Source organism: Strix aluco, chromosome 7 (assembly GCF_031877795.1).
Source record: "Strix aluco isolate bStrAlu1 chromosome 7, bStrAlu1.hap1, whole genome shotgun sequence".
Taxonomy (NCBI): Eukaryota; Metazoa; Chordata; class Aves; order Strigiformes; family Strigidae; genus Strix; species Strix aluco.
In genome coordinates, this window is record NC_133937.1 from 23,905,746 (window position 1) to 23,933,004 (window position 27,259).

General features: G+C 36.1%; 1 protein-coding gene across 2 annotated transcripts in view; it reads right to left on the reverse strand.

The window, feature by feature from the left end:
• Window positions 1–597: 597 nt before the first annotated feature.
• Window positions 598–27,259, reverse strand: part of MARCHF5 (membrane associated ring-CH-type finger 5) — a 32,458-nt gene continuing 5,796 nt past the window's right edge. The window contains exons 2-6 of one of the 2 annotated variants that reach the window (XM_074830977.1): window positions 13,705–13,907; window positions 8,013–8,113; window positions 4,695–4,878; window positions 4,095–4,261; window positions 598–2,893 (exon numbers count right to left, since the gene is read on the reverse strand). In XM_074830977.1, the coding sequence (XP_074687078.1) occupies window positions 2,777–2,893; window positions 4,095–4,261; window positions 4,695–4,878; window positions 8,013–8,113; window positions 13,705–13,907 (772 nt within the window). In that variant the 3' untranslated portion in view covers window positions 598–2,776. Of the gene's footprint in view, window positions 2,894–4,094; window positions 4,262–4,694; window positions 4,879–8,012; window positions 8,144–13,704; window positions 13,908–27,259 lie in introns of both variants that reach the window. The other variant, XM_074830975.1, reaches the window with a different exon arrangement.

A 27,259-nucleotide genomic window follows, 5' to 3' on the forward strand; every position in this document is an offset into this window, starting at 1 on the left:
ATTTAAACCTAAGGGTTTAAGATAGGAAGGGAGAGAGAAGGGGGGAAGCATCTCATATATTCACATAATCACAGCTCAGATAATTTGTGCCTTGATGTTAATGTAATGGAAGGCTAAGAGAAACCAAGTTACAGATAAGAACGTACACTGAGAAATGCTAGATAACATTTCACATTCCTTGTTCTGAAAGTAATGGGACATAAATTAGCCATTAATGAAAAAAATACTTCCTACAGCCAGTATTCTCTTTCTCGACGAGGAAGGATCAGCATTACTCCCCAAATAAATGCTGCACATCAGCCAACCCAGAGATACGTAGTAACTCCCAACGCCAGTTCTGTATTACCAGAAGTTGTTCGTGTTTTGTATTGCTTTAAATGTTTGAGAAATGCATTCTCCTACATAATTTATTGGTCACTAGAGAAGGAAAAAGAAATGTAAATGTAAGTTTAGAAGTCTTACAGTAATTCTTCATTCATCCCCAAGATATTTCTTCAGGCTATCACCTTAAAATTGACTATATGCATTAAAACAAACCACATTTTTCATTTAGAAGTTTTGCTACAGGCTTTTGTTCAACTCACAAAATACACTAGGGAGTGTAAAAAATATTTATTCAACCTAATTCAACATAACTATAATTTGCAATACTTAAAAACAAGATTTACAACAGAGTAATGACCTTCTGCCACTCATGTGAAATCATTTTATAATCCATACAGTATTTTTACAATAGCTTTAACTTCCAGAGGAGACAATGAGCTTTCCCATGGAACAAGTTTCAAACCCACTAACTTGCATCATTTAATTCTTCATGAGACTTTAAAAAACAGTAATAAATTTATTGGAAATATATACAGTGAAGACCACTGAAAAGCCATTTTCTCGAAATGAGGAATTCTGTAAGAAATATGTATTATATTGTTTCAAGACTATCTTACAGAAAGCAGCAACTTTCAGAGGTTGCTACTCTAAATAGAGTTTTATATAAAAGTGAGCCCACTAAGACAAATATAATCAGCAGACTTACAAGATTATAGTAATTCTTCTGTTACAGCAAGAACTTCAAAAGTATTTGATATTGATTGAATGTATAATTTTCAATACCTGTATAGTTTCTGAATACTACTTGGCCATTATATACACTTTTGTACAGCTCTAAAATATTACATCTCAGTAATTAAGATAAACATACTATAGAAAAGGTACCATATTTTGAATTTCTCTAACATACATTATTGCATTCAGGTATGAAGCCCATTCTGCATTTACTTCATTTCTGGTGAAAAGAAATACTTACTTATGATACTTCCACTAAAAGATTTTTTTAAACCTTTCTTCATGCATTTGACATACTAATATGAACAGCTAAAAAAATTGAGAAAAAACAAATAAATTGTTGTTAAGGAAGAACTTCAAGTACTAAATCTAGGTTAAGTCCAGTATGACTATGAATATTAAATGGCCGTATTATGTTTGTCAAAATTTAACTTCACAAAACAGTTAATTTCTGTTGAAATTAATTTATAAATACATCAAATAACTGAAGTGCTAATGTCTCCCTCAGCTGGCTATTTTGAACATATTGTAAGAGTAAAGCTTACTGTATAAATAAACTTAGTTTATTACACATTTAAGATTTATCCTTTAGTTCTTTACAGAATGGAGCCATGTTGTCTTAAGCCTGTTGGTCTGTACCATGCTCAGATGAGGTACCCAAAGTGTCATGTTGCCCCCTTCCAGCCAGTCCATCCACTAGAGCTGGTATGGGCAGAAGAGGGCCTAGTCCTGGTGCAGAGCTGAGTTACACATCCATGTCTGGAAGTTTAGAAGGATGCCCTAATCTGTCAGTTTAAACGTAGCTTTAGTGTCCAATGTTTCCCCCCCCCCCCCCCCCTCACACTTCTACCCCTCTTTGTACTTGTACAGATATTTACATAATCAAAAGAAACATGAAAACTAAACAAGTGCTCTAATACTTAAGGACAAAACAACTGAAATTTACTTCCCCCCCATGTAGTTATTTCACTGTGGAGGAAAGAAATGCTATCCAGCACCAGTTAAACAGTAAAAGAGCCATGAGAAAAATAACACTAGGCACTGCAGAAGATACAACAGGACAGTAAAAATTATCAGTAATACAAGTCACCTGGAAGCCATGCTAATTTCAACACCTAGTACTTAGGTGGCTAAAGCTGACACATGAGTCCTGTAGAGTGATCTATCTTCTGCTTTCTCTGACCAGTCATTTGAGTATTTTACACTCCCTGTTCGATACCTGCAAAAACCAAGGAAATCTTTACTGACTGATGTCCCACAATTGCTTCTCCTTGGTAATGACTCACACTTCCTTTCTAAAAAAAAATTCTGTTCATCGTGTGAAGTGCTGAACTGGATGATAGCGTGGGTGTGAAAACATGTATAGAAAAGGCCTTTGGATATAGCCTACATTAACTACACAATTTAAAATGTTCTTGTTCTGTAGTTGATGCTTTTTTTTTACCCCCCATTCAGCGTACTGGCTCAAAGAAAATAATTCAGAAGCCTGTTGCCCAACAGAAATACCCAAAAATAATGAAAGCCAAGTCACATTCTTCGGTTCAGTGGTTGCTGAAAGGATTTACCCTGCCACAAGACAGTGCTTTATTATATTTAAAGAAAAAAAAATTAGGAGCAGCAACTTATCACAATTCTCTACTACTGTGCAATAATGATGGAACCAATACAACATGGAAACCTGTTAGGTGAGACTGTAGGACATCTGGAGATCACAGCCTTATGCTCCTTCTTGTTCAGGATAATTTAAAATTTTGCGGTGAGCTTGGCGCAAATATTGCTGCTGTTTGAAGTAAACCTTAAAAGCTCCTTTTATAGCAACAAAAGCAATTCCACCCTGAAATAAAAAGATATTTTGAAAACCTGCACAGTTCAGTGTCATATTATTGCAAATGTTCTTTTAAAAAATTTCTGGTCAAAGAAGATTCATTTTCCAATCATATAGCATCTTCTTTTGAAGTTTAGCTAACTAGGACAATTCCAAATGAGCATCTCAGTTTTCTATCACAATGCACTATTAGAGAGGTTTAATATTACTTAAAGGGATTACATACTGGATCTACAAAACCTTTTGAAAGCTTTTATTTGCTTGGAACTCTGAAAAATATTCTAAAAAAGTCAAAATACATCCTATTTAAAGAATAAAGTAAAATACAGATATGTATCTGCTCTCCTCCATTCTCTGAAAATACACTATGCATGGCACAAGGAATACTACTGATTTGTATAATCAGACTGAGAAAAAGACCACTTGCCAAATGCAATTGTGAAGTGAAATAAAAATCTGTTCTTTGCAAAACAAACTTTTTTCAGAAAGTTTTACAATATGTTTAACTCAAGTCTTCAAAATAACAGATACTAAGAAGCCTCTAGTCTGCATGAACAGTTGTAATATCACTGTTTCTTCCATATGGAAGGGAGGGGTGCATAAACATGTTGGAATTGAAAACAAGGGCTGCAGTGACAGTCAGATGCCCCAGGATACCATCTTCCCAAACTCAGTGTGCTTCCCCTTGACAGGCTGCAAGCCAGAAAGGTATTCACAAGGAAGAGATGGTCTCCTCTCTTCGTCCTCCCACCTCCTATCAACTTCTACAGAGAGTTTATTTTTCTCTCCTTACATTAAAATAAGTAACAGGGATTCCCTCAAAGAATTAGTAAACAGAAGGTAATATGAAAAGGTTGATAATATAAACCCCAGTTTTCCTTAAATTGTTCTTAGGAGATGCTGGTTCTTCATCTTCTTTATCACCTTTAATTACAGCTAAGGTATGCCTAGTACAGTACCAGATACAAGTTTCAGCCTTGTCTTGAACTGAGATTGGTTTCAGTCATAAGGACAAAGTCTCTCACACACATGATGCTTGTCCACTGCCAAGACAGGCAACCTTAAAAAAAATCCCTTGCCTTAATCAAGTGTCACGCCAGTTCTAGATCAATTTATGTTCCTTTTTACTTTTCCTCCCTCCCCCCACAATACAACACTTCATATTCCCTATATAATAAGCTTTTATGAAACAAACAATACTGAATCTTACCAAGATTGTCCTTTGTAAATTTGAGTTAACACTGCTGAACATCAGCTTGCCAACTATTGTGGCAATAGTAGGGAAAACTAGAGCTCCACATAGAATACGTGTAGCAGAGACATGATCTGCCAAAGGGTTGGCCTCTGCCGGAATACGAGGAACAGGACATCCAATGCCTAAAGGGATGAGAGTGGGGGAAGAGAAGGTTACATAGCTACTACCTCAAACAGAACACAGCAAGCATGTTAGTGCCCACCCCCCACTTCATTACAAATCTATAGCCCAATTACTTTGAGATCTATCCCTCTTCTCAGGGAATATTCTATTTCCATTAAATGGCTGTAGTCATTTTTACTTTCAGATAAAGACCTGTGATTTTCAGTAGCTGGTTTTGTTACTAGGGCCTTAACTGAAACCGTGCTCCTGCTCCTCTTGCCTCAACTTTCTCACTAGGTGCTATATAAACACCATCTAAATAGAGTGAATATAAAATAGAGGGAAGGTGTTAATCACCTTTACTTAAAGAATGATGAAAACTACTTGCCTATCCCCATCTCCTCAAGGCACAAGTTCAAGGTTGGTATTTCCTTTTAAATTTAATCACATTACCTGGAAATATGCTGTTCAAAATTTGTAGCTTATTAGAGTATTTGCGCCACAGTCTGAGCACATAGTCCTCCCAACGAATCATCTTGCCCAGTATTAGCATGACTGGGATAGTGGGAAGTCCAATCAAAAGAAATAAAGGATCAGCTCTCTCCATGACATCAAGACCTTCTTTGTGACCCACAACCTGGTAAATATGTATATAGTTGACAAATGTAACAAAGGCCACAACTGAACAAACAGTGTAACTTTAAAAAAAGTTTAGTTTGTTTGGGGCTGCCCATGCATTTTAAGTTAAAAAGAATACTGCTATACCTAATACACAACATCCTTGATTGCTTATTGAGCATAAATGCAGGCAAGCTACCAGCCTTAGTTTGCAAGTCATTAATCTTGCAGAGAGCTCTAACACAATTCCTTACCATCTCAAGAAAAGTTTCATGTGTTTCTGTGTAAGTAAAAGCCTAAACATCTGAAACATCAAAACAGCATGCTTTCCAAAATGCATAGAAGAATTTACAATTTTAGAATGATTAATTCTGCACTCAAACTGATAAGATACAACTCTTTAACAGATAAACTGATAGCAAGTATGTCGGGATGTTTTAAAAAAATTTGTTATTTAGGAGTACCTTATGCAACAGAGATCACAGTATTAAAAAGCATTGCTTCTCTAGACAATGCAGGAAGACGTACATTATTTTCAACTGTAGTGGAAATAACAGCATATCTTCACTTGTACCTCATTTTTAAGTGTGGTTAGCGCTAAGATTTTCAAGGACGGTCATTACTGATGTGCCTAAACCTTTCTACTGGCACATAAAAAAATAATTAGACTTAGCAATTTAAAAAATGTACATATTAAACTATAACAGAACAGTGCCTTATGTTTTCCTAAAAGGTACATACTTTTTATTTTAAATAAGTAACTCTAACAGGGTTGAGGACAAAAAAAGAAACTTGTGGTAAATATCCTCTAGAGGTGTCTCTATTTACAAATTACTAAATGCTAACAAAGTCCTTGAAGTGCTTCTAGAAAGAACAGGCTTTTTCGTGACTTCCCATAAGAACCAGGAACACTAAAACCACTAAAATAATAATAATTACATTTGTCAGGCACTGGATTTCCTGATGTGTTTTCACTGACTTCTTGTCTTCCCCACAAATGCAAGAAGCTATATCAAATCTTCACTTCCACAAAAACTTAGAATTAGGTGGTAAGGCCACACAACAATAGCAATATTTAAAGAAAACAAAACAACAAATACCAGCAGTTCTGGAATAAGTAGGACACAGGAAAGAAGCTAGGGTAACGTACCACAGTACCTTTTCAAACCATACTTTTTAGCCTTGCTTTGAAAACCATTCTGTGTTACTCTAGAACAGGAAGTTATGTTACATACCACAACCTCTAAGAACAAACATAACCAATATTGTTGCCACCAAAAGATTATTCTTACAAAATTTGTCTTCCAGCTTCTTCACTATCTTCCACCCAAATTGTAATGTCTGACACTGTTTCTCCTTATAGTCTTTGTCCATCAAAAAAAGCCTCGGTATCTTGTCTCTTCTGCTTTAGTTTACTATTTGTTTGTTTTCAGTAACCTCATACAATTTGTTACTGACTTAGCTACCACTGGAGTCACAATGTCAATTCTGTATTTATTTTCCTCCATCTGAAGCTTAACCTTTAAAAATAGTTTTTGTGCTTCTCTGGCCCTTCAACTAAAGGAAAGGAGTCTGAAACGGATCAAGAAACAAGTTGTATTAAACCTTGCAAATTTAGAGTGGTAAAAGGGGTGAAACAGTTTCCCTCCATTCCCCATTTAGTCTCCTCCATTATAAGCAAAAATAAATTACTCTCTTAACCAGCATGCCATCCATATGATCAAAAAACATTAAATCAGAGGAAAATAGCTAATTCTTCATACCTGGGATTTGACCAGCTCTCTAAACTAATGTTTATACAGTTCCGCATTTCAAAAGCAAAACAACTACAGAAAGGAGCGTTTCCATTTGGTTATGTAGTTCTAGAGAAGCTAAAAAGGTCATAGAAGTTCCTACAGAAAAAGGCTCAGTGTAACAGTGAGCAAGGAGATAAGGACTGATATATCTCATGAAGTCTATTTGTAGTATTACAGATGGTTGCAATGTTCCTGTAAGGACCACAACAAGAACAAAATATCAGATGAGGAAACTCCCAAGTGTACCATTCCGTATTACAGAGACTCTGGCCAGCCGCTTGACCCTGGCCACACTGGTACCAGGGAGACTGTACCAACTCATCTGGGCTCCATTTCAGGTGGTTGTCATATACACTTCTATCAGATCATGTACAAACAGAACCAAAACAGCACACAATCTTGAGACAGAGCTGTAGAACTGCGGGGCAGTATCACACAACTCAAGAAAAAGTAGTGCTGAGTGACTTAAATGGATAAGGACCAGGTTGTATATTTACAATTAGAACTGTGTAGAGGAATACTTATTAGCATACAGATTTGTTAATTCTACCTACAACTGAATTAGCATCAGAAATACTTCTATGCTTTCAGGCAAAACACAGGTTATGGGCTTGATATAGGAATCAACAACTAAAATGGTAAAGGTCCTTCTAATTGTAAAGTCTATGAAAACTCTTGTCTTGTAGTTGAGCTAAAGCATCTGTGAACAGGTGTTTCCATGGTTAATAGTCTACTACCTATCAATGTTATTTTTATATTTAGATAGCAAGTTCACAAGAACAGAAGTATGAAAAGTATTTTTTCTTCTTTCAACTAACCATACAGTCTGAAGTAAATGAAAGAATGTACTGTTAGTTTGCATTGTTTTGCATTTTTTGTTTCTGAATAAGTTGTACCATTCAGAGCATGCATTTTCCCTTATACAGTAAAAACATGGTAGGACTGAAAGATTCACTGTGTCTCAACCCTTTGAATGTTACCAGCAAAACTTTTCTACAGGTAAAAGAGATTAAACTCACATCTTTTCTGAAGAATTAGACAACCATTATTAACAGTTTGGTGGTAATGGCACCAATTCTGTAGGAACAGAAGAGGGTTCACCAGTCTGCCATACAAAGGGCAGCCAGCTAGAGTATCAGTGAATTGTTAGTTGCAGACTGAACCACATTTGAACAGGCATTGCAGTATGATCAGTTAAAAGTGAAAATCCACCCATCTTGAATTCACTTGTTAACTACACTGAAAGTGCTGAAAGCAGCTAAAACATGTTTTAAGCCAATGAAAAAGGAGTCTTAATTGAGTTTTTCTTTAGAAGACTTGCTTTCAAAGCTGGTAAGAAGAGGGAGTACATGTGTACCTGCATCACCGTCACAGCTCCATATGTAACAGCTGTCCAGTATATAGAGCCCACCATTATTCCAGCTGCAGCAAAGGGACATGCCTTTGAGATCAGTCGATCTGCAAGATCCAAAACGTAAACAACTGGACCTATGATAAAGGAAAAGTAAGGTTTCAAGATACATAGATATATATATAAAAGCATACTGACGAAAGCTCTCAGAATCCATCACTGATAAGAAAGAATGATCTTGGCAAAATACAAGTCTGACATCCCACACATGCTGTTTAAATGAGAACATATAATTAAAAAACTCCTAAGCTAAACTTGTAACTTATTTCTACCTCTACCACTTCATTCACCACAGTCTTTGACAGATTAATATAGTGGTTAGAGCACTGACTAATTTACCCACTAAAGTTGACTAAATTCCTTTGTGTTGAATCAGAATTGGTCTGTTGTAGAAACCATTTTAGGCTTAGCGGCTTTTTTATTTGTTAGATATTATAGTTCGAAAAGGAAGAAATACTAATTAGTTGTAATGTACTTCATGTGGTTATCCGACAGCTTCACCTGAGAATTCTGTCACTAATCTATCTTGCTCTACAGTAAAAACTAGCACAATCAATATGAAAGATTTCTTCTGCTGGAAGAGGCTGCATTCAGTATTTTTAGAGGACTGCCTCTCAAAGTGTTGGAGGAAAAAACCCTCCTATTCAGGTTACTTACTGCCTTTAATGACAACACATAATTAGTTTCATTGCTCTGACTATGGACAACTGCACCTTCCAGACTTACACAGAGCAAGACATTACCCTGACCAACTCTGGTCAGGGAAACAAGGGTGTGCTTACATCTCTTCTTTAATAGACTGCAAGAGCACCCCAGCAAAGCAAAAGCCAGAAGTTGAAGTCTGAACTGTATGTATGGAAGTCAAAAATGTCATCACTATGATCGATTCCACATTACTTTTGTATGTCAACAAAGTCTACATACAGAATGTCCTCTTCCAGCTCATATGCATGAATAGTTCTTGTTAGCTCCCTCTTTTTTTCTACCAATATCAGTGAAAACATTACAGTTACTCTCAAAATCAGCCTATAGACTTTCTTCAAGTAATTAATCCTCCATGTCTTTCATCACAGTTTATCCACTCTGGCCTATAATTATTTTATTACTTCCTAATATTTTGTGGGGGTTTTTTTGTTGTGGTGTGTTGGGGTTTTTTTGGGGCGGGGGAGAGGGAAGGAGTGATCTCTTGAGCAATGGTGTTAAATGACTTACGGAATTCCTGATATACTAGATGTACAGGACTTCCACTACATGAACTGCCAGCCTAGTTAGCATGTTTTGTACCCCGATCCTGAGTTGTATGCCATTTTCCTCCTGACCTCCAATTACATCAAAACTTGTTCTGACCTTTTACAGAATAGAGAACATTAGGTTCCAAGGATTTTTTTTTTTCTTTTTTACCTTTCTAAAGGTAAAGATATTATATTTGGTATTATCCAAATATACAAAAGTCACTTGCAGTTTAATTCTTCGCTTGAGTACTCCTAGTACATAACAATTTTATATTCTTAGTTTTTTAGGGTGGTGATAACTTAGCACCCTGTTCCCAAAGATTGTCTCTGAACCATCATATTTGCACCAAATTAATTAAAAGCTGGGCATTTTAAATATACAATCAAGACTTGAAATTCACACCAAAAAGATTTTGCAGAAAATTTATTTTCATCAGCCACACTGACAAAATTGTGACTCCTGTTTCGTGACTTAACTGATTGTTCTCTTTCAAGGAAAGAGCTCTAGCGTGAATGCTTTCAAAACCATCAGTTCTAACTCAGGTCAAGACAGCCAGTGAAAACAAGCAACAGGAACATGTATTTGAACACATTCATTATCATGTTTTATCAGCCCTGGTATTCTTGTAAAGTCCTCCCAAATACATCTGGTCCTTGGTGGGATTCCTCCTGCCCCCCCCGCCCTTTTCTTTTTTTTGAAAAAAGAACAGTGTAAGATTTTACACACTGTTTGAACAGCAGTAGCATCCAGAGACCTCATAGAGGGATCACAATTTTTTTCCATACACAGGCATGTGTGTGAATACCATACTGAAGAGTTGCAATTTAAACACATTTAGCTGATATGCAGTCTTGACAGAAGTCACTGTAAATATTGCCAAGTTATGTATCAGACTAGAGGGCACTGCTAAGCAACTTGGGCAGAATATTGCTTAATGTACTCTCTGTTCTTGCTCTGCTGGAGTCTCAAGTTCTTATCCCTACTACTCATGTACTTCAAATTGGTTGCTTTTGCATCCATCTTCTAGTACAGCATGCATTCTTTGGTTTAGTAATAAGCTCTAGTTTTAAGGGCAGGAAGCATCTTCCTATGTGACTTTTAAGACAGTGAACACCTCACCAGCATACTGCTTCATATACACCCACCAATGTAAATTAGTCCATAAGTAACTGACAAAGTGTAACTATAGATTTAATTTATTCTGGAGTTGAGCATCCTATTATTAAGTGCCAAAATTAAAGGGTTTCTGAAGAAGAAACACTCTACTCAAAGAGAACTGGAACAAGCAGTTCAACTGTATTAACAATTATGTTTAACTTTCCAGGACAGACTGAAAACAGGATGTCTATCAATGTGCTGAAAGTAGCAACAAGGTCATAACTGCAAATACTAAATGCACAGTAATTTACACATCTTGACTGTTTCCCACAGTCACTGAAGAAGTTGTTTAGTTGTACCATTTTGAAAACTTACATTTGTTTGAAGAAGGTGAAGACAAGAGACTTGAAAAAAACATTGTATTTGGTGACTCCTAAAGGGCAACACAAAGCACTGAAGCTTGCCTTATACATCTTGGCAAGGTGATACAGCAACAGCAGAAGTCTAACACTAAAAGTACTAACAAATTGCACCTACTGATCCTAATCATTAGGAGAAGCAAGCCACAGAATTACATATAGAATCTTGGGAGAAGACTAGAAAAACACTGTTCTAAATTTTTTTTTTTTAGTTATCCCTTTAGGAAGGAGCTTGTGAGAAAGGAGGACAAATGGAACCGTTTCTTTTAAGATGGTATTAAGGAAGAAGCAGGAAATATCACTGACATACAAACTCAAGAAGAAAATACAAAAATATTTTTCATTTTGTAAAAACTGTCATGCTTTAACAGAGCTTTTGCTGCCAAATTCTATTTTCTATTTATTAAACTGAAATAATTATCTAAAAGATACTTCAGTTACTTTCAAAGTGGCAATAATATTTTCCTATTTAATGAAAAAAGTTCTCAGAAGAGAGGAAAACAGCTAGTAAGAACATAGTGCATATCAGTTTTAAAGCTTGGTAGTAACTATCAAATTTGTATCTTAAAATTATAATTCCATTTCATCACTCGGGGTGGTGGTTTTGAATTGGTAAATAGACACACACTTTTACTTATAAAGAAATTCACTGATGTCTCCTCAAGTTGATATTACTTCAAAAATATAATAATAAAAGTAGTTGTGTTAAGGAGTGCCCTTTGACAGAAATTTGGTTTTAGTAAAAAGTTTCCAGAAGTACATTAGAGAAGTCTTAGTATAAGTAAGTTTCTGAATTATGATACCTCAGGGAAACTTTAGTTGTTAGTTCTTCCTTGCTCAAGTAATTTTAGTTTCTTGAATGGTATGACTAGTAATGTCTTCAAAATATACCTGCTGCACCAGAGACAGGGCTACTGTCAAGACTACTTGAAAACATCTTACTGTCCTAAACTCTGCCTGGTGTGACCTTGACTGACTTATAGTTGAGTTGTGATACAACAGTTTTGTGTTACTAGAAAGAACTTCAAAAGGGTAAGACTGTCTCACTTGTTTAAGGCACTTCAAGCTCATGACTGACAGACCCAAATTAATTTCCCTCCTCTACTACTACTGATGTCTTGGGTACTCTTATACAAACCTGAATTTTTATACCCTTCTCATCTTTAAAAATGGAAAAAGATGGTATTGTGGGGGAAAATAAATCATGAGATTTTTGTATGCCTGCATGCAAGACCTGAACAATCTTGTGCAAGAATTTTAGGCTGGCTTCAGAAGCTTGGAATGTTAGTATTTAGGAACCTTAGCTTTCAAATAAAGAATGCCACAAATTGCAAGAACAAATGAAAATACCCGTTGTTGTTTATGTGCATGTATCATCTCCAAACTATAGTTGCTTCCCCTTTTCCCACTGACAAAATAACATGCAAATGCAGCTCATGGAACAATTTCATCATTCAAGACACAAGTAGGAATTTTAAACTGCTTCAAGTTTTGTGGTATATTTTAAGTGTCCAGGTATCAAACCATTTTTTTTTCCCCAAAGCCAATGCTAAATGTTATTATTTGATACCTTCTTTATGACAGAGATTAAGATTCCACTCTACCTTATCCTTATAGCAAAGCTATATGAATTGTGGTTGATATAACTAGGTATTAAGTTTCATGCTCATTTATGTTTTCTTGAATATCAACAGTAGTCTGTATTTTCTTTCCAATTCTTCAGTGTTCTGTTGTGGAAATAAATATCATTACCCATATAAAATTCCCTTCACAATTTTGTCAGCCCTTATACTAACAGAAAAAGAGGTCCTGTCCCAAGGAACTGACAACACAAGTTATTTTCAGCTGTTTCATTACAGAAATAAGATACTTTAAAAAAATCTTCATTAAAATCCTCTAAATGCCTGTATTCACATGCTACATCAGCATTTCTTTAACAAGCAGTTTTACTTTGAAACAAAGTTTAAGTTTCCATGGCAACATTTCATTTTCTTGCCCTACTTAATATACCCCATCGAACATATGGGCAAATGAGGGCTGGAATAACAGCAACCACTGCTAATTTAAATACATGCAACATATTGTGCAGTGTCCTACTCAGCTACTCAAGTAAGCAGACTCTGGAAGACCATCCCTAAACTTTTTTCTGTCACCTTGACAGAGCTAGAGCAGCGCCCAGCAACCACACATATTCTGCCTCTTGAATATAGGGAAATACTGACTCAGGAATACCTCCCAAACAAAGCAAAAATATGTTTTTCTGGTAATGCAACAGGTTGCTCGGTAAGGTTCCTTCCTCTGAATTTCCTTTGACAACAGTTTCTCTGCAAGCTGAGAAAGAAAAAAAGGATGCATTTATGTGCTAATATGTGACAAATGTGCTTTACAGAACGGGTTGTTAGGTGTTGGAATGGGCTGCCCAGGGCAGTGGTGGAGTCCCCATCCCTGGAGGTGTTTAAGAGCCGGGCTGACATAGCACTTAGGGATATGGTGTAGTTGAGAACGGTCAGTGTTAGGTTAAGGGTTGGACTGGATGATCTACAAGGTCTTTTCCAACCTAGATGATTCTGTGAACTGCTGAAAGAAGTCACCCTCTACTCAAGAAGAAAAAAAAAAAAAAAAAAAATCACATTAACCATGAATTAATTACAGGTCAATCACTTGTAAGACTTATCGATATACCTAAGTGGAACAATTCAAAATTTTCAGAAGATATTAACTAAGTCACCAAGTAAGACATGAGCAGAATACAGTTATTTATTTCTGTCTGGAAAAGGGAATAGACAAGTTTAACAGAACTGATGCTCCAAGCACAAAAAAGGAAAAAAGTAGGAACAATATAAAGAAACAACCCGTTATGTTTAAAATTTAAATGATACATATCTTACCTAGCTTTGGAAATACTATTAAATATTCTGCATTGCACTGAGGACAAGCAACTCTAGCAGTACTGTTTCCTCTTTGCTTTTCATCCACCCAGCGCTGCAGACAAGTCTGATGAACCCATTTCGTAGAGCCCCTGCACCTGCAAGGTCTCACCCACTCTGCTGTCCGATCATCCTCATCAGTAGCAAAACAAACCCAGCAGCTTCTGTAATTACAGGAAGGAAAAAAAAAGATTTTTTTGCTACTTTTACATGCTTAAAATAAAACTTCACATGTGAAAGCATGTAGTCTTAGAAAATGTTCACCTAGAGGAGATGATGCTTGTTGCTTAATTCTTAGTCACCAAAAATATATGTATTATATACCACAGTCTTGTTCTGGTATTAATATTACAGACAGCTAAACAACTGCTTTTAAGACATCCTGAATTACTAATTTAACTTTCAGGTAATTTATGAATGAAAAAGCATTAAGACTGCAGTTCAACCTTTGAATAAGTCAACATAATGAAAAATACATTTTTTAAAAAAGATTTATTATCTTCTCCTACAGCAGACATTTTGGTAAGTTTTTAAAATTAAAAAGATAAGATCAACACAGTAGTCTGTTACTTGGGAAATTAACTCCAATCCACTTAAATGACAAAACACAAATGATTACACTGTATCAGAAAACAAACTGTAAATAATTATATTCATTTCTTCTCTTTGAAAAGAGAAAGTACTTCATTTTCTATTATACAAAATCAATTTAAGTTAAAGTACTTGAAGAACACTATTGTACCACTAGAGGAGGAAATTTCTGCACTGAAGAAGTATCTGGATATATAAAATTCAAACATATGAATTCTATAAGGAGAAAACAAAAGACTGACAGGCTGTGTGACCCGACCTGAAGAGAGCACACATCCTAGTAATTCCCAGGTATCTGGTCTGACAATTAGGCCAGACTCTTGGACACCTTACAGCTTGCAAGAGAAAGTAAAATATGGATCTAAACTAGGAAAATATCAGCTATGTTGACCCAATAACTTAGTTTTTACTGTGAAATAATATGCTAATTCCAATACTGAAGGTATTGAAGTTCAGATAATAAACCAGAATCTAACAAAATAAGAATCTTACTAAAAATATGATCTGGTTCGATATATATTTTTAAAATAAATATTTTACACAAGCCATTGCAATCCTAGTTAAGCCTTTATAAAAGTACACGGCAAATAGCATCCCTATAATTTAACTATCAAAACACAATCTAGACGTTATGCACTACCAAGTTTTGCAGCACTATTTTGATTCTGAAGTTTTGTTCTCAACAATTTGAGTAACATAATTAAGATGAAATAGTAAAAGGCTTCTTATGTGTAAGCACTAACAGACAGTAATTGAGATAGTAAAAAGCTGAGAAATGCTCTGGTACTACTAAACAAAATCATGTTAAGATTCAAGAAACACAATTGCAGTTTCTACGTGGGGATATTACAGTGATTCATGATGCTTTTCCTCTCCCTCCCCTAGCATTTGTTGTCAGTAATAAGCCTTCTTCCTAGTCTTTTAAACTCTTCAATGAAATTTTTTTGTTTTTCAGCTTCTCAACTACTCCTCACCTTTATTCCCATGCCCTACCATATTTTTTACTTCGGTCAGCCCTTTCTGGATCCCTTCTCTAACCTCTGTTAGCATCTGGGAGGAGAAATTACAGTTCAGAAGTCCCCTAGTCTCTTGAGTCATTTTGCTAGATTGTAGTATTTGCTGTTGTGGAATCAGTACTAAATAGTTGTCAGAAAACTTACTTGATGAATTTATACCGGAATATATACATACTGAGGTCTTTTCTCTGCATCCATTCAAAAAAAAAAAAAAGAAAAGAAAATGAAAAAGAAACACCTGTAACTACCTAAAGCTTGTTAGATGAAATTTAGAAGGGAATTACATACACAAAGGCCAATCTTACTAAAGCCAATTTCAAAGCAACAAAAAATACAGTAAACAGGTTGGGGGTTTTGCTTTTGTTTTTAACTCCTCTATGAGGAAAAAGGAGGAAATCTACAATGGAAAGCTTGAATTTTGTCAGGCTCAAGCCTGAATAATTGAAAAATATTGTGGTCTAAAGATTCTTTTAAGACTTCACTATTTTGGTTAGTAGTCTATTTGTAAACTTAAAAATGTTTCTCCACAGAATAACAACCATGTCTTGTTTATAGAAATAACTGTGCCTAAAAAAAAACATTTTCAAGAGATTCTTTTAAAGTACTGAATCTTTTTCTGATTTACAGTGGTGAAAGTATACTGAAATTAAGTTGCAAGTATGTAAGACTAGAACGTAGCCTGTAGCAATTTATTACTGGCATACTTGTGAAAGGGAACACAATTTGAGATGCAGATTCCAGGAAAGACTGCAGGAAAATCAATTTAATATTGAACAAGAGGTAAAACAAACATAACTGTCATGTTCACATGTCCAGTTGTAACTACTGAACATATTATAGGAGGTACAGATGCAAATTTTTAACACTGGTGCTCTGAAACTAGAACTTCATCAGTTTGCATTCAAGAAGACTAACATCTTGAATCAGAACTGAAATTTCTTCCATTAGTCTTAGTGGAAAGGTAAAAGCAAAGTCTAACTTCACTTCTTTCTGTCCTTCCCCACAACATCTGTTTAAATCAGAATCATCGTGTTATACACTCCTGTAATGCCACCCCTCTTTTCACCTTAATGCTCCCAACATGCACCTCTAGTAGTCCTAAATGAAAGGACACATTAACCTTCCTAAGCAGGAGGAGGAAAGACAGTGAAGCCACAAGTTAGCATTTTCATCTAGATTCCTACTGAGACCACCACAAAGATGTGAAAGTACTACAAAACGTGGCAGACATTTTGATTCATTGCACTTGATATCAAGGAGTTCTTAAGGAATGCAAGTTCTTGCAATGGTTATTAATTTTCTATTTACACAAAGAAACCTCAAATTTACTGTAAGAGCAAACAATACTACTGATAATTGTTCCTCTTTGACAGTTTTTTTTGTTGCATTAAAGGTAAACCTTCACTCATTTATTCTACATCCTATTTAGGCCTACAACTGCTCTAAATTTGTAACTTAAATTTTTATTTTTAAACTGAACACTTGACAATAGAGCTAGCTAGGTCTGGGTGCCAGTAAGGTCTGATGCCACCGCACCACAGAAGTCTAAAGTTTATTCAAATGACAGATTTAAGCACTAACATAATCTTGCTATGCTGCAATTTTAACTTGTGAATTTGTCCATGAATACTTTGTAGATTAAATTCCATTCAAGTTTTCTGTTAAGGTTAATAACTAAGGAAAAATATGCATCTTTAATTGCTTCATCTAATTTCTTGCCAGGCAATCATATCTGAAAACCTGAAAGACCCATGAAAAGAATAACAAAATCCTTTACAGACTTAAACCTTCAGCAAGTCATGAATAATGAACAGTAAATTCCTTGTATTCTGTCATCGGCTTTATCTCTTTCCATTGACAGCAACTGTAGCAGAAAGGGCTAAATAAAACCATTTCAAAACAAGTATCTTGGCTCTTGCCAGATTTTCCATTTTCTTGTACTGAATAAAATATGACCTTGATTCTTACCACTGAATCAGGTTGCTACTCAGATAACCTGAAATAGAAAAGGCTGACAAGGTAGAACAAAGCATTGTTTCTGATAGAAACTCAAACCTTTTTCCTTGATGACTTTATACAGAGCCAAATCAATAACACTAATGTATTTTTCCATACTTCTTGGCTTAAAAAAACCCAAAACAAAACATACACAAAAACCCAGGCCAATATCATTATTTCAGCTTCGAATACAGGGTTACAAATGCCTTTGAGATTCAGCTCCCCAGCAGATAAAGCTCGCTCATCTCAAAAAGTCTATTCTGACTCTGAGAATAACTCATTTATCGCATCTTTTTTTTCTCTACCAAACTCTTTTCAGGACACTGCATATGTTAAGAGCAAAGCAGATGGAGAGAAAGTTGTATTAAAGACTCGAGATCCTATACTCCAAATGTTACATGACTAATCTAGAAAGCTAAGGCCTGCCTAAAAACAGGTTTCTCCAAACCACGAGTTTCTAATCAATAAGGAAGCCACTCTCTCCTGTACCTGCTTAGAGTTACAGCTCCAACACACCAGTAAGATCCCCCAGTACCAACAGACATAGCTAGAGGCAGACAGCTTTCCTTTTTATTGAGCTATACTCCCTCTAAGTGTTACTTTTTTCCTAAACCAGTCTTAGATGGGAAGGAGGACAGGATCTAATTCATGTTATTTAAATCAAATCTGCCTCAACCTGCGGGATCTGAATTCAGTGAGCAGGCACGACTGTAAAGCAATACAAAGAAGTAATTTAAAAGAAGTATGTTAATTATAAATATGCTAGTAAAAAGTTTGCAGAAATCTTTAGTGCCCCATAAACCCATCCCCATAAACACAGATACTCTTGTGTCTACAACACTTAATGGAAGATGACTTGTGAGACTGGAACAGCACAGCTGCTTTGTAAAAGCTGGTTTCAAATACTCAGTACTGGAAGAGAAAGCAAAAAGTCTTGGGATTTTTTTCCCTGATGTTCAGTAGCACGCACGTATGAACAGCAAGCAAAACCAGAAAACTTTAGAGAAAATAAAATACTTGCAAGATTTAACAGGACCTAACCTAACCTTTACCATGGAAAACGCAAATTTGAACAGGCATGACATGCTCTAGAGCCATGAGCTAAAAAGCATTTTTTCCTCTTATTACATATCCTTCATAAAATAAGAAATCTCTAAGAAAACTTTTCTCCCACATCATAAAGCACACTGCTTTCCCTTAAAGCAGCAGGAATTTGCTGATATCTTGCTATCCAAGTAAAGCATCCTTGTTCTGCTAAGCAGCAAGTGACTGAGTGGCTTATTGCAATTGAATTTTACATCCAAAAAGTGAAAAGGCTGAAACATAACTGATAGCAAGGATAGCACAGAGAGCCAACGCAGTGAGGGATGGATATGCATCTTGGAAGAAGTAACTGAAAGCACTCCAACAATTGGCCATAAAAAGGCACTGTTCCAAAGGATGACCCACAAATCTGCTGTTTGGAAGAGGCAATTTTTCATGAGCTGTAATAAATTTTTATGCATGGTCTATACTGACAGATAAAATATCTTTGATGAAGAATAGTGATAAGCTTCCACTAAACCTGCCAACTACACTCTAAATACTGTAAGATCATGTTTAAGTGGGAAGACTAGGATGTCAGAAAAATCAAGGGAGTTACCTAGTAGCATACAACACAGGTAGGCTGCTTTGGAACGGGCTAGAGTTTTAGTAGGGGAACACTGCAAACTGTTCTCTCAAAAAGCAAGAGAAACAACACACTGCAAATGCTACTGCTAAGCACTTCTTTTTCATGAGTTTGAAGGAACCAGCAGAAACAAGATTGTTGTGCTCGATGGCCCTACCTGGTCACAACCCTAGCCTATAGATCTCTGATAAGGCTACAAAGAGGAGAATACTACTTAACCCAAGAAATGCTAGCTTACACCATGCTTCACGGAGAAGATTAAGTGCTGGAAGAGATGAACTCGGCTGCAAAGCCTAAAGCATCGTGAAGACTTCAATAGGAGAATGCATACAGACCTATCTACCACAATGGTGGAAATTTGTTAGCAGAGGAAGACTGCAACAGAACTACAGATGGAGCACCACTCTATCCCCAATATTTTCCTGGCCATTTCCTGCCATTTCCTGGCAAGAAATGCTTTTAACTTCAACCCCAAGCTCTGACTACCAAACCCAAAAAAATCCTTACACCATCCTAAGTGAAAAAAACCAACTCACACACACAGAGTGAGGAACAGAGATACCAGTGCAAAAATAGTAATCTTAGATGCTCCATCATGACTTCCATGGATCCTTTTTAAGGCAGCATGGCATAGCAGCCATATGCCAGCCTGGATTATTCAACTAGAAAACATGCTGTCACCTCAAAACAGAGTCTAAAATCTTCAAAGGAGGTTCCTGAAAGTCATCTGACCTAATACCCAATTCTGCTCTGCCTAGTCACCAAGGATAGGATGCAATGCTGAGTAAAGGAGAAGCTGATGAGAATCTAGAAACAATAGTAACTAGACTTTACTACAGAAGTAGTGCTTTTATTCAAAACAGCAGCAAAAGGTTAAATAGAGAATATCAAGCTAACGCTGGTGTGAACATATGGCCACACAAGTGGTATCCATATATAGGTTCTGACTTCCTCTAACCACAGGATGGCATTGTTTAAACTAGATTTTTAAAGTGCTTTTAATAAAAGCCCACAGATGACTAAAATCCAATAAGCAAACACATTAAAACAAAACATGGGATAATTAACTAGAAGGTGTACCAAAAAGATCTAGTGATTTACCAGAAGTTCAACTTATTTATATATTCTCAATTATAGCTCCAATTAAGGAGAAATATTTTACACTTGAGTTAACTGCGCTATATAAAGGCAGAGATATGAGTAAAGGACAGTTCACAGAATCCTGCTGGCAACTTTCGAGCTTGTGGATAAAATTAAACCTTTGACTGCCAGCCACCACCTATTGTGCTTGAATCGTGCCTTACAAGCCTTTTATAGCCTTTACTTCTACCCAACTTAGCTAAATCTATGGGGGATTTCCTATTCACTCTCACTGGGTATTAGTCTCTGTTTTGTAAAAGACAATCTAGACTATTGGTAAAAAAATACCTTTCATTCTGGACAAATTAAACTTTTGCAACCAGTTATTCAGGCATATCCCTTTTGCACACACTTCAAAATTCAGTTCTCTTAAAGGCTTTGTTTAATATTACCATACTCTCACTTTTTCAAAAGGAAAATCTGAGAAGTCACCAAGGCTCAGTGGTCTTGCTGTGAGCTTCTAAATATATAAAGAACTTTGCTGTTACAAACATTTGTTTTATTTCTAAAGGGAAGAAGGGAAAACAGGACCCTCCTAAAAATGTGCAAAGGACAAATCAGGTAAAACTATTACTCATACAGTAAGCACCTTACTACTAAAGCACTACACATTTTGCTAATTAAACTGTTGTTACTATTATATATTAGTAGCTTGGCATGCCACTCTAGCAATTTAAGCTACTGAGTGCCTGCTGGGGTCTGTAACAGTGAGTCTTACCATCATGTTTAAGAAAAATAAGTGACCAAAACTAAGTGGAAAAGAAAAACCAAACAACAAAACCAAAACAAAGAACCCCATACACACACAAAACAGTTTACTTCCACAACTGAAATATGCCTTGAACAACATGATTTGGGAAGAAAAACTGAACAAATAGTCAAGTATATACATACATAGCAAACACTGAAGAATTCTAATAGCATTCAGTTAATGCCTTAAACATTTCATGGATTTATGTTTCATGGATTTTTTTTTTTATAATGCAGATAGCATACTAGATAGGGAAAACATTTGCTTAAGCATTGTTTGACAAAGCTGTCAATCACAGACATAGAAAGTAACAGAGATAGAAAGCAACTAGCAAATTATGTTTTAGAGGCTAAAGTTACTTCCTTGAATGTTCCTTTAAACATCTTAATTATGTATTAATTGCCTGTAATATTCACAAAATTGTATAGCAGTATGTCTGAAAGCTCCTCCTGCTGAGGAAAACAAAACCCAGAAGAAATTCCTTTAAGTCTTAGCTTCTCTCAATGTCTAATTGCAAAGCAGCATAATGTCAAGGTATGACTGAAGTAGGTAAGAGGCTCTATCAGCTAGAATTCATATACTAATATTTACACTGGCTGAAGAAAGAAAAGCTGTGAGCATGTTCAAGATACTGCAAGAACTCTAGATGGCAAGACGACCACATACAACTTTCTCTAACAGATAGCATGACCTACTAGGAAGATAGGACACCCAAATATTGAGAAGCTAAACTACCCGATGAAGCTAAAAAAATTGTCTTAGTTCTAGCAACACTGCCAGATTTAGCAAAGGAAGACAGCTTCAGACCTCAAAGTAGTTTTAAAAGCCATTCTTGCTGTAATTCATCTGCAATCTCCTGTATTAAATTCTTACAGCAGTCCTCACTCCCAAGGGACATTACACATTTCACCACATGCTAAACTTTGGGTTTTGACTGTCTCCATGGTGTCCAATACATCGGATTTACTTGCCAGACAATAAAAGTGTAATAAACAAGTAACTATAACTTCAATCATTTGAGGTCTCCTGGAAAAAGTATCTTCAACTATACCCTTGATCACAGTCATCACAACCCGAATTCTACTCTTTTTGAGAAGAAAAAAAGAGCACTTTGCATCATTGTTTTCAGTAGCTCAGTCAACACCCTCTCCAGTTAGACAGTGACAAATTAAACCAAGACATACAAAATATTGGTGGAAAAAATCCCAAAACACATTTAAATCGAGAACAGTGCACAGAAAATTACTCATTTAGCTCTCCAACTTATTAACGCTAGACGACCACAGTTAAATAGAGGGAAGATCTGTGTTAAAAGTATCAATGCAGGCAGCAGAAAACTGATCTGAAGCTCTAGAACACAGGAAGTTGTTTCTGAGTAAAAAGAGAAAGTATGCTACAATGCTCTAAGATACTGCTATACCTTAATTACATATACAAAAGATTCCCCAGTCAATGTTCTCAGAAAACAACTTCCTAACACTATTGAAGAATTTAAAAATACTAGCATTGAGGCTAACCCTGACATCAAAACAATTCTGGGTACAGCGTACTGCTTGCTTGAAAATGCTGCCTGTGGACCAAGGTTAGGAGTCATTGCACAACTGCTTTCTTGCTTTGTCAGAATTCTGTGATCAGCTGTGCTATTCGATGAGCATAACTCTATCCATTTTTCCTCTATTAGCCAAGATGTAAGTTAAAAGCAAGTGTTTGGTTGACTTAAAGGAATTTAACTTTTATTTGTTCAAGCTCTGAGACAAGGGGTAACAAGCATTAGTCCTTCATATCTCCTGGAAGATTTACTTTTCCATAACAGAAGGTTAACATGTACTTATTAGCTTCCTTAATCGAGCACTAACCATATCTGTGTTTTCAAAGATTGGTATCAAGATGTCTTTAATCTGCTGTTTTAAACTGGAATGTTAAATAGAATTCCATCTCAAAGAAGATAAAAATATGTAGTTTTTATTAAACTAGCATTAAACAATGTTACTTTGCACTGGGGGAAAGAGGAACAGAGTTGCATCAGAAAAATACCAGTACTGGTATTTGTGGTACATGTACAGAGTAGACGACATATTACAAACATCAGGAGTAACATAAATACAGAATAGACCAACTTTGACATGTCTAAAACTGTAACTGTCTTGACATTAAACTATTGCTGTAACAAGCAAAAGATAAAAGACAAGAAAAACAAAATTCCATTCCATTCACAGAGACTGTGTTATGGGAGCTCAACCTCCTGCAGCAATTTCCCAGTATCACACAGGTAACATAAAAATACAAATTAATCTTTAGGCACAATATCTTGTTACAAAAATAAACACATCAGCATAACCTTAATCTGTTAGAAACCAAACATGGCTATTCACTTTACATTCCATTTTTAGGCAAGGTAATTGTGAAATAAAAAGTTCAGTTTTTGTATGATGCGTGACTAGAGAGTTTCATAGTTAAATTGACCATACAGGGTAAGCAATTTTTCTGTTATGTTCTTCCAAAGAGAAGAAAAATAGAAAGCCTAGTCCTAAAGCTGCAAAAATTGGCAGGAAGACTCCAAAGCAAGCAAATTGCTTTGAACTCAAGAGTTTATATAAGAGACACTATTACTCAAGTTATTCTCAGTTTACAACTTCTATTTTTATCAGCTGATTTACAGTATACAAGAGCAAACCAAAAGCTCTACTGAAGTCAAGTTATCTTGTATCCTCCTAATATATAATTAGAACTGAACAATTTGAGACCTAAAAACTACCAAAAAAATGTAAATGCCAAGAAGGTATGTTCTTGGAACATTAATACCTCAAGAACAACAGAAACGACTACTCAACTGTGGCAGACATTGAAAATTTGGTAGTGTCTTTACTCCGAATACATGTGAACAAAACCCCAAGGTGTCTGATCATAACATTAAGTGACTCTCCTCAGCACTCTGTAGAATCGACTGCATGACTCACCGGTAGAAGTCACAAGCACTCAGCACATGGCCTTCTGTAATTATATCCTTCACAGAAGGCTAATTTGTGTTGGCACATGTTAGTCCAATATAAAATATCCACTTCTAAACAAAAGTATTCAGATCCCAGGAGGCGGCATTTACAACAGGAGAAACAAGTGAGGAGAGATCAGAAACATATATAAAGACAACATTACAGCTCTAAAATAGAGGGTCTAATATTTTCTCTAGAAAGATTGTGAAGAAATAACTACTAAACACCTTTACAAAAAAAAGGTCACTGAATGCCAGCCCCTCTTGTATATAGCAACTCCATTATTCACTACCTTCACACTGTTAACTTTCTTTTAATACATGCACCTTGAAGAAGATATGCATGACCAAAGGGAGAGACAGGCACAGTTAAACTGAGAACACTGAATAGTTCATAATACTCTTCTGCAATCAATCACCTAAAAGCCTAGAAATGCTAACTACACTTATCCAGAAAGTTTGTTTCCAAACATAAGCATATACCAAGATCGCATGGTTGGCCCTCAAAACAATTGGTATTTACTTATTATAGGGAAACTGTTATATAGCAGGCCAGTTTAATTTCCTTTTTATAAACAAATTAATTATCTTAACTAAGATAATTTTAAATCTTAACAGCAAGTCCCAGATTTAATACAACTTAAGTACAACCTTTTTTCTAAACCAGCATTTTAAAGTAGACTTTGATTGGAATTTTTCTTATCCTATATTAGTGTTAGGCAGGAGGTGTATAATCCTTCCCCCAGAATCACTGACACAAAAAATCCTGAGCCTAAGCACTTTCATTGAACAGTAGAAAGCTATCAACAAAAATCACTCATATTGCAGTAAAATAACAGGAGAGCAAAAAATCTTAAAAGAAAAAATAAGATCTCAGTCCAACTAGAAAGGAAGTCACCTTAACTTTTAGGTACAGATTTCAGGGCAGATGCTACAAAGGTTAAGTGCAGATTTGCCAGAAGGTATTAGTGGACTGTACCTCCCGTATTAGCACCTCCAGCACAGTATGCTCATGTCATGCAGTCCCAAAGAGCCCCAAAACTGTGCTGTCTCCCTGTCTAAATCAGGGTTGCATCTAGACCTGGTATCACAGAATTATTTGGGTTGGAAGAGGCCACAGCAGGTCTCTAGTCAGACCTCCTACCCAAAGGAGAAGCAACACTCTGAATTTAGACCAGATTGTCAGAGCTTTCTCCAGCTGGGTCTTCAAAAGCCCCATGGACAGAGATCCACAGCTCCCCTGGGCAACCTGTTCCAAAGCTCAACTGCATCACTCCCCACCCCCACATGCTGAAGCCTTCTCTGTTCAAATGTACAGTTGCATCCTGCCAGGAACCTCCAGAAAGAGACAGACTGTATTCTGAACAACCTCCTCAGTAGATATTAGAAAGTTACTAGGTCTCCGCAAGCCATCTGTTCTTCAGGTTAAGCAGGCCCAGTTCCCTCTAGATTTTCCCAGTAAGTCACATGCTCCAGCCCCTTGACCATCTTGTGTAACCTAAATAGTTTCATTTAGAAACATCAGCCAGAAGCAGTTTGCTTTAAAGAACTTAACCCCTTCAGGTTGGGTCTTCTCATTCTTCTGCACTGAAGATGGATTTGCTACTTGTGGTAAACCATAAGTGCCAGTAAAAAATAAGCACATCATGCACTCTTTTGATAATGACAGGTATTACAATTTATAACAAGCTAGTACCCAACTCATTTTCTTCCTCTCAGCAACAGGATTAAGATGCATCAAAAAGCTCTTACTTTCACACAAAGAACTTCCCACCCATTCTGCAGTATAGTAAGACCATAAGAAGGTTAAGATGTCAGAAACACCAAACAAAAGTCCTAAACAGCTGGCATATTCATTATTATTTCAAGCATTACTTAAAAAGATGTTCCAAAATTAATACCTGAACCTTTTAATTGATCTTTCTCTGTAAATTATTATACATATTATTTATTCAATACATTTGCATTAGTTGTCAAAAGTTTCAACTTCAGCAAGCACTAAGACACCACACCAAAGGAAACAAATCACAGTTAAGCACTATTATAGAGGCCTGAGCACTTTTATGTGAAATGTATCAATGAACAGTTGTTTTTATGGCTTTCTTAGATGAAGCAGATACAATGTCTGAAAATGTTATTTGAATACCACAATAATACATGGAATACCGAAATTTTTAGTACCAAATTGATAAACAGTCTCTCGGGAGTTTCCCCGCACTGAAATGGAAGGAATAATTGCCTACTGTCTGCAAGTAGAAGTTAACAGTGAAGCAGCAATTAAAACATGTATGTATTAATGCAGATAAAGATGAAAATATAAGGCACATAAGAGTCAAAAGGTTAAGGTAGTTTATAAATAACATACTGACACTTTTACACTATAGATAGGCAAAAGGCATTCTACAGGTCTGCAATAAGTCTTCACTAATCATCTTTACTGACACAGAAAGAACTCAATACAGAACCTTCAGCATACAGAGAACTGGAATAGCAAGGGATGTACCTGGGATGAAGCAATAACAAAGAAGCTATTAGAAAGTTGTTACTGTTTCAAACATTCATTCCTCAAACCCACTTGAAGATATACGTAATTTTGCTTTTTCCTTCCTTGACCAACATCAGGTTCCAATCGGCTGGGAGTAAAGACAGGGAAGAACACCTTGTTTCCTTTCTGGTAGAGATTAACCCAGCACAGCCCGTTCTTTATTCTTATACTCTAAGCATGCATAACCTACTCTAGAGGAACAAGAGAAAGCCAAGTACTTCTGGTTGCTGACAGACTTCAACCAGAAGCCAGGGAAAGTCATCTCTCAAGAAAATTAGTTTAGCAGTGTTGTGTAGAAAAAAAACCCCAATTCCTTCAGGTAGGGTAATGAAGAGAGGTGTGCTTAATCAGCACAAGTAGAACAGACTGAATAACTGCAGAGACAGTAAATAGTTCAGGAAAAATAAAAATACTACATAAATCCTGTAAAGTGTTTTATGTTGTTTATAACTCTGCATATCTTATCTGGCTGAACTCCACTCCTAGAAAGATTACTTACATGTCAACTTTAGTCAATGAGATTACTCACAGTGTACAACATCCAGTACACATTTAAGGACTTCAGAATAAAGGTCCTGAATCAAGGACCACACTGCACTAATTACATTGCCTAGGTTGTAGCATTAAAGTCTTAATCCAAACCTGCGTCTTTGATTACTAAAGTATCAATAGTTAATTGTGCAAACAAACCTAAATCAGTGCCTGCACTTCCAAAGAGGGGAGGAAAAGATTCATACCAACACGAACAACACACATGCTAACTGGAAGAAAGGGAGCAACTGAAAATAAATGTATAAAACCATTGCATATGCTTTTT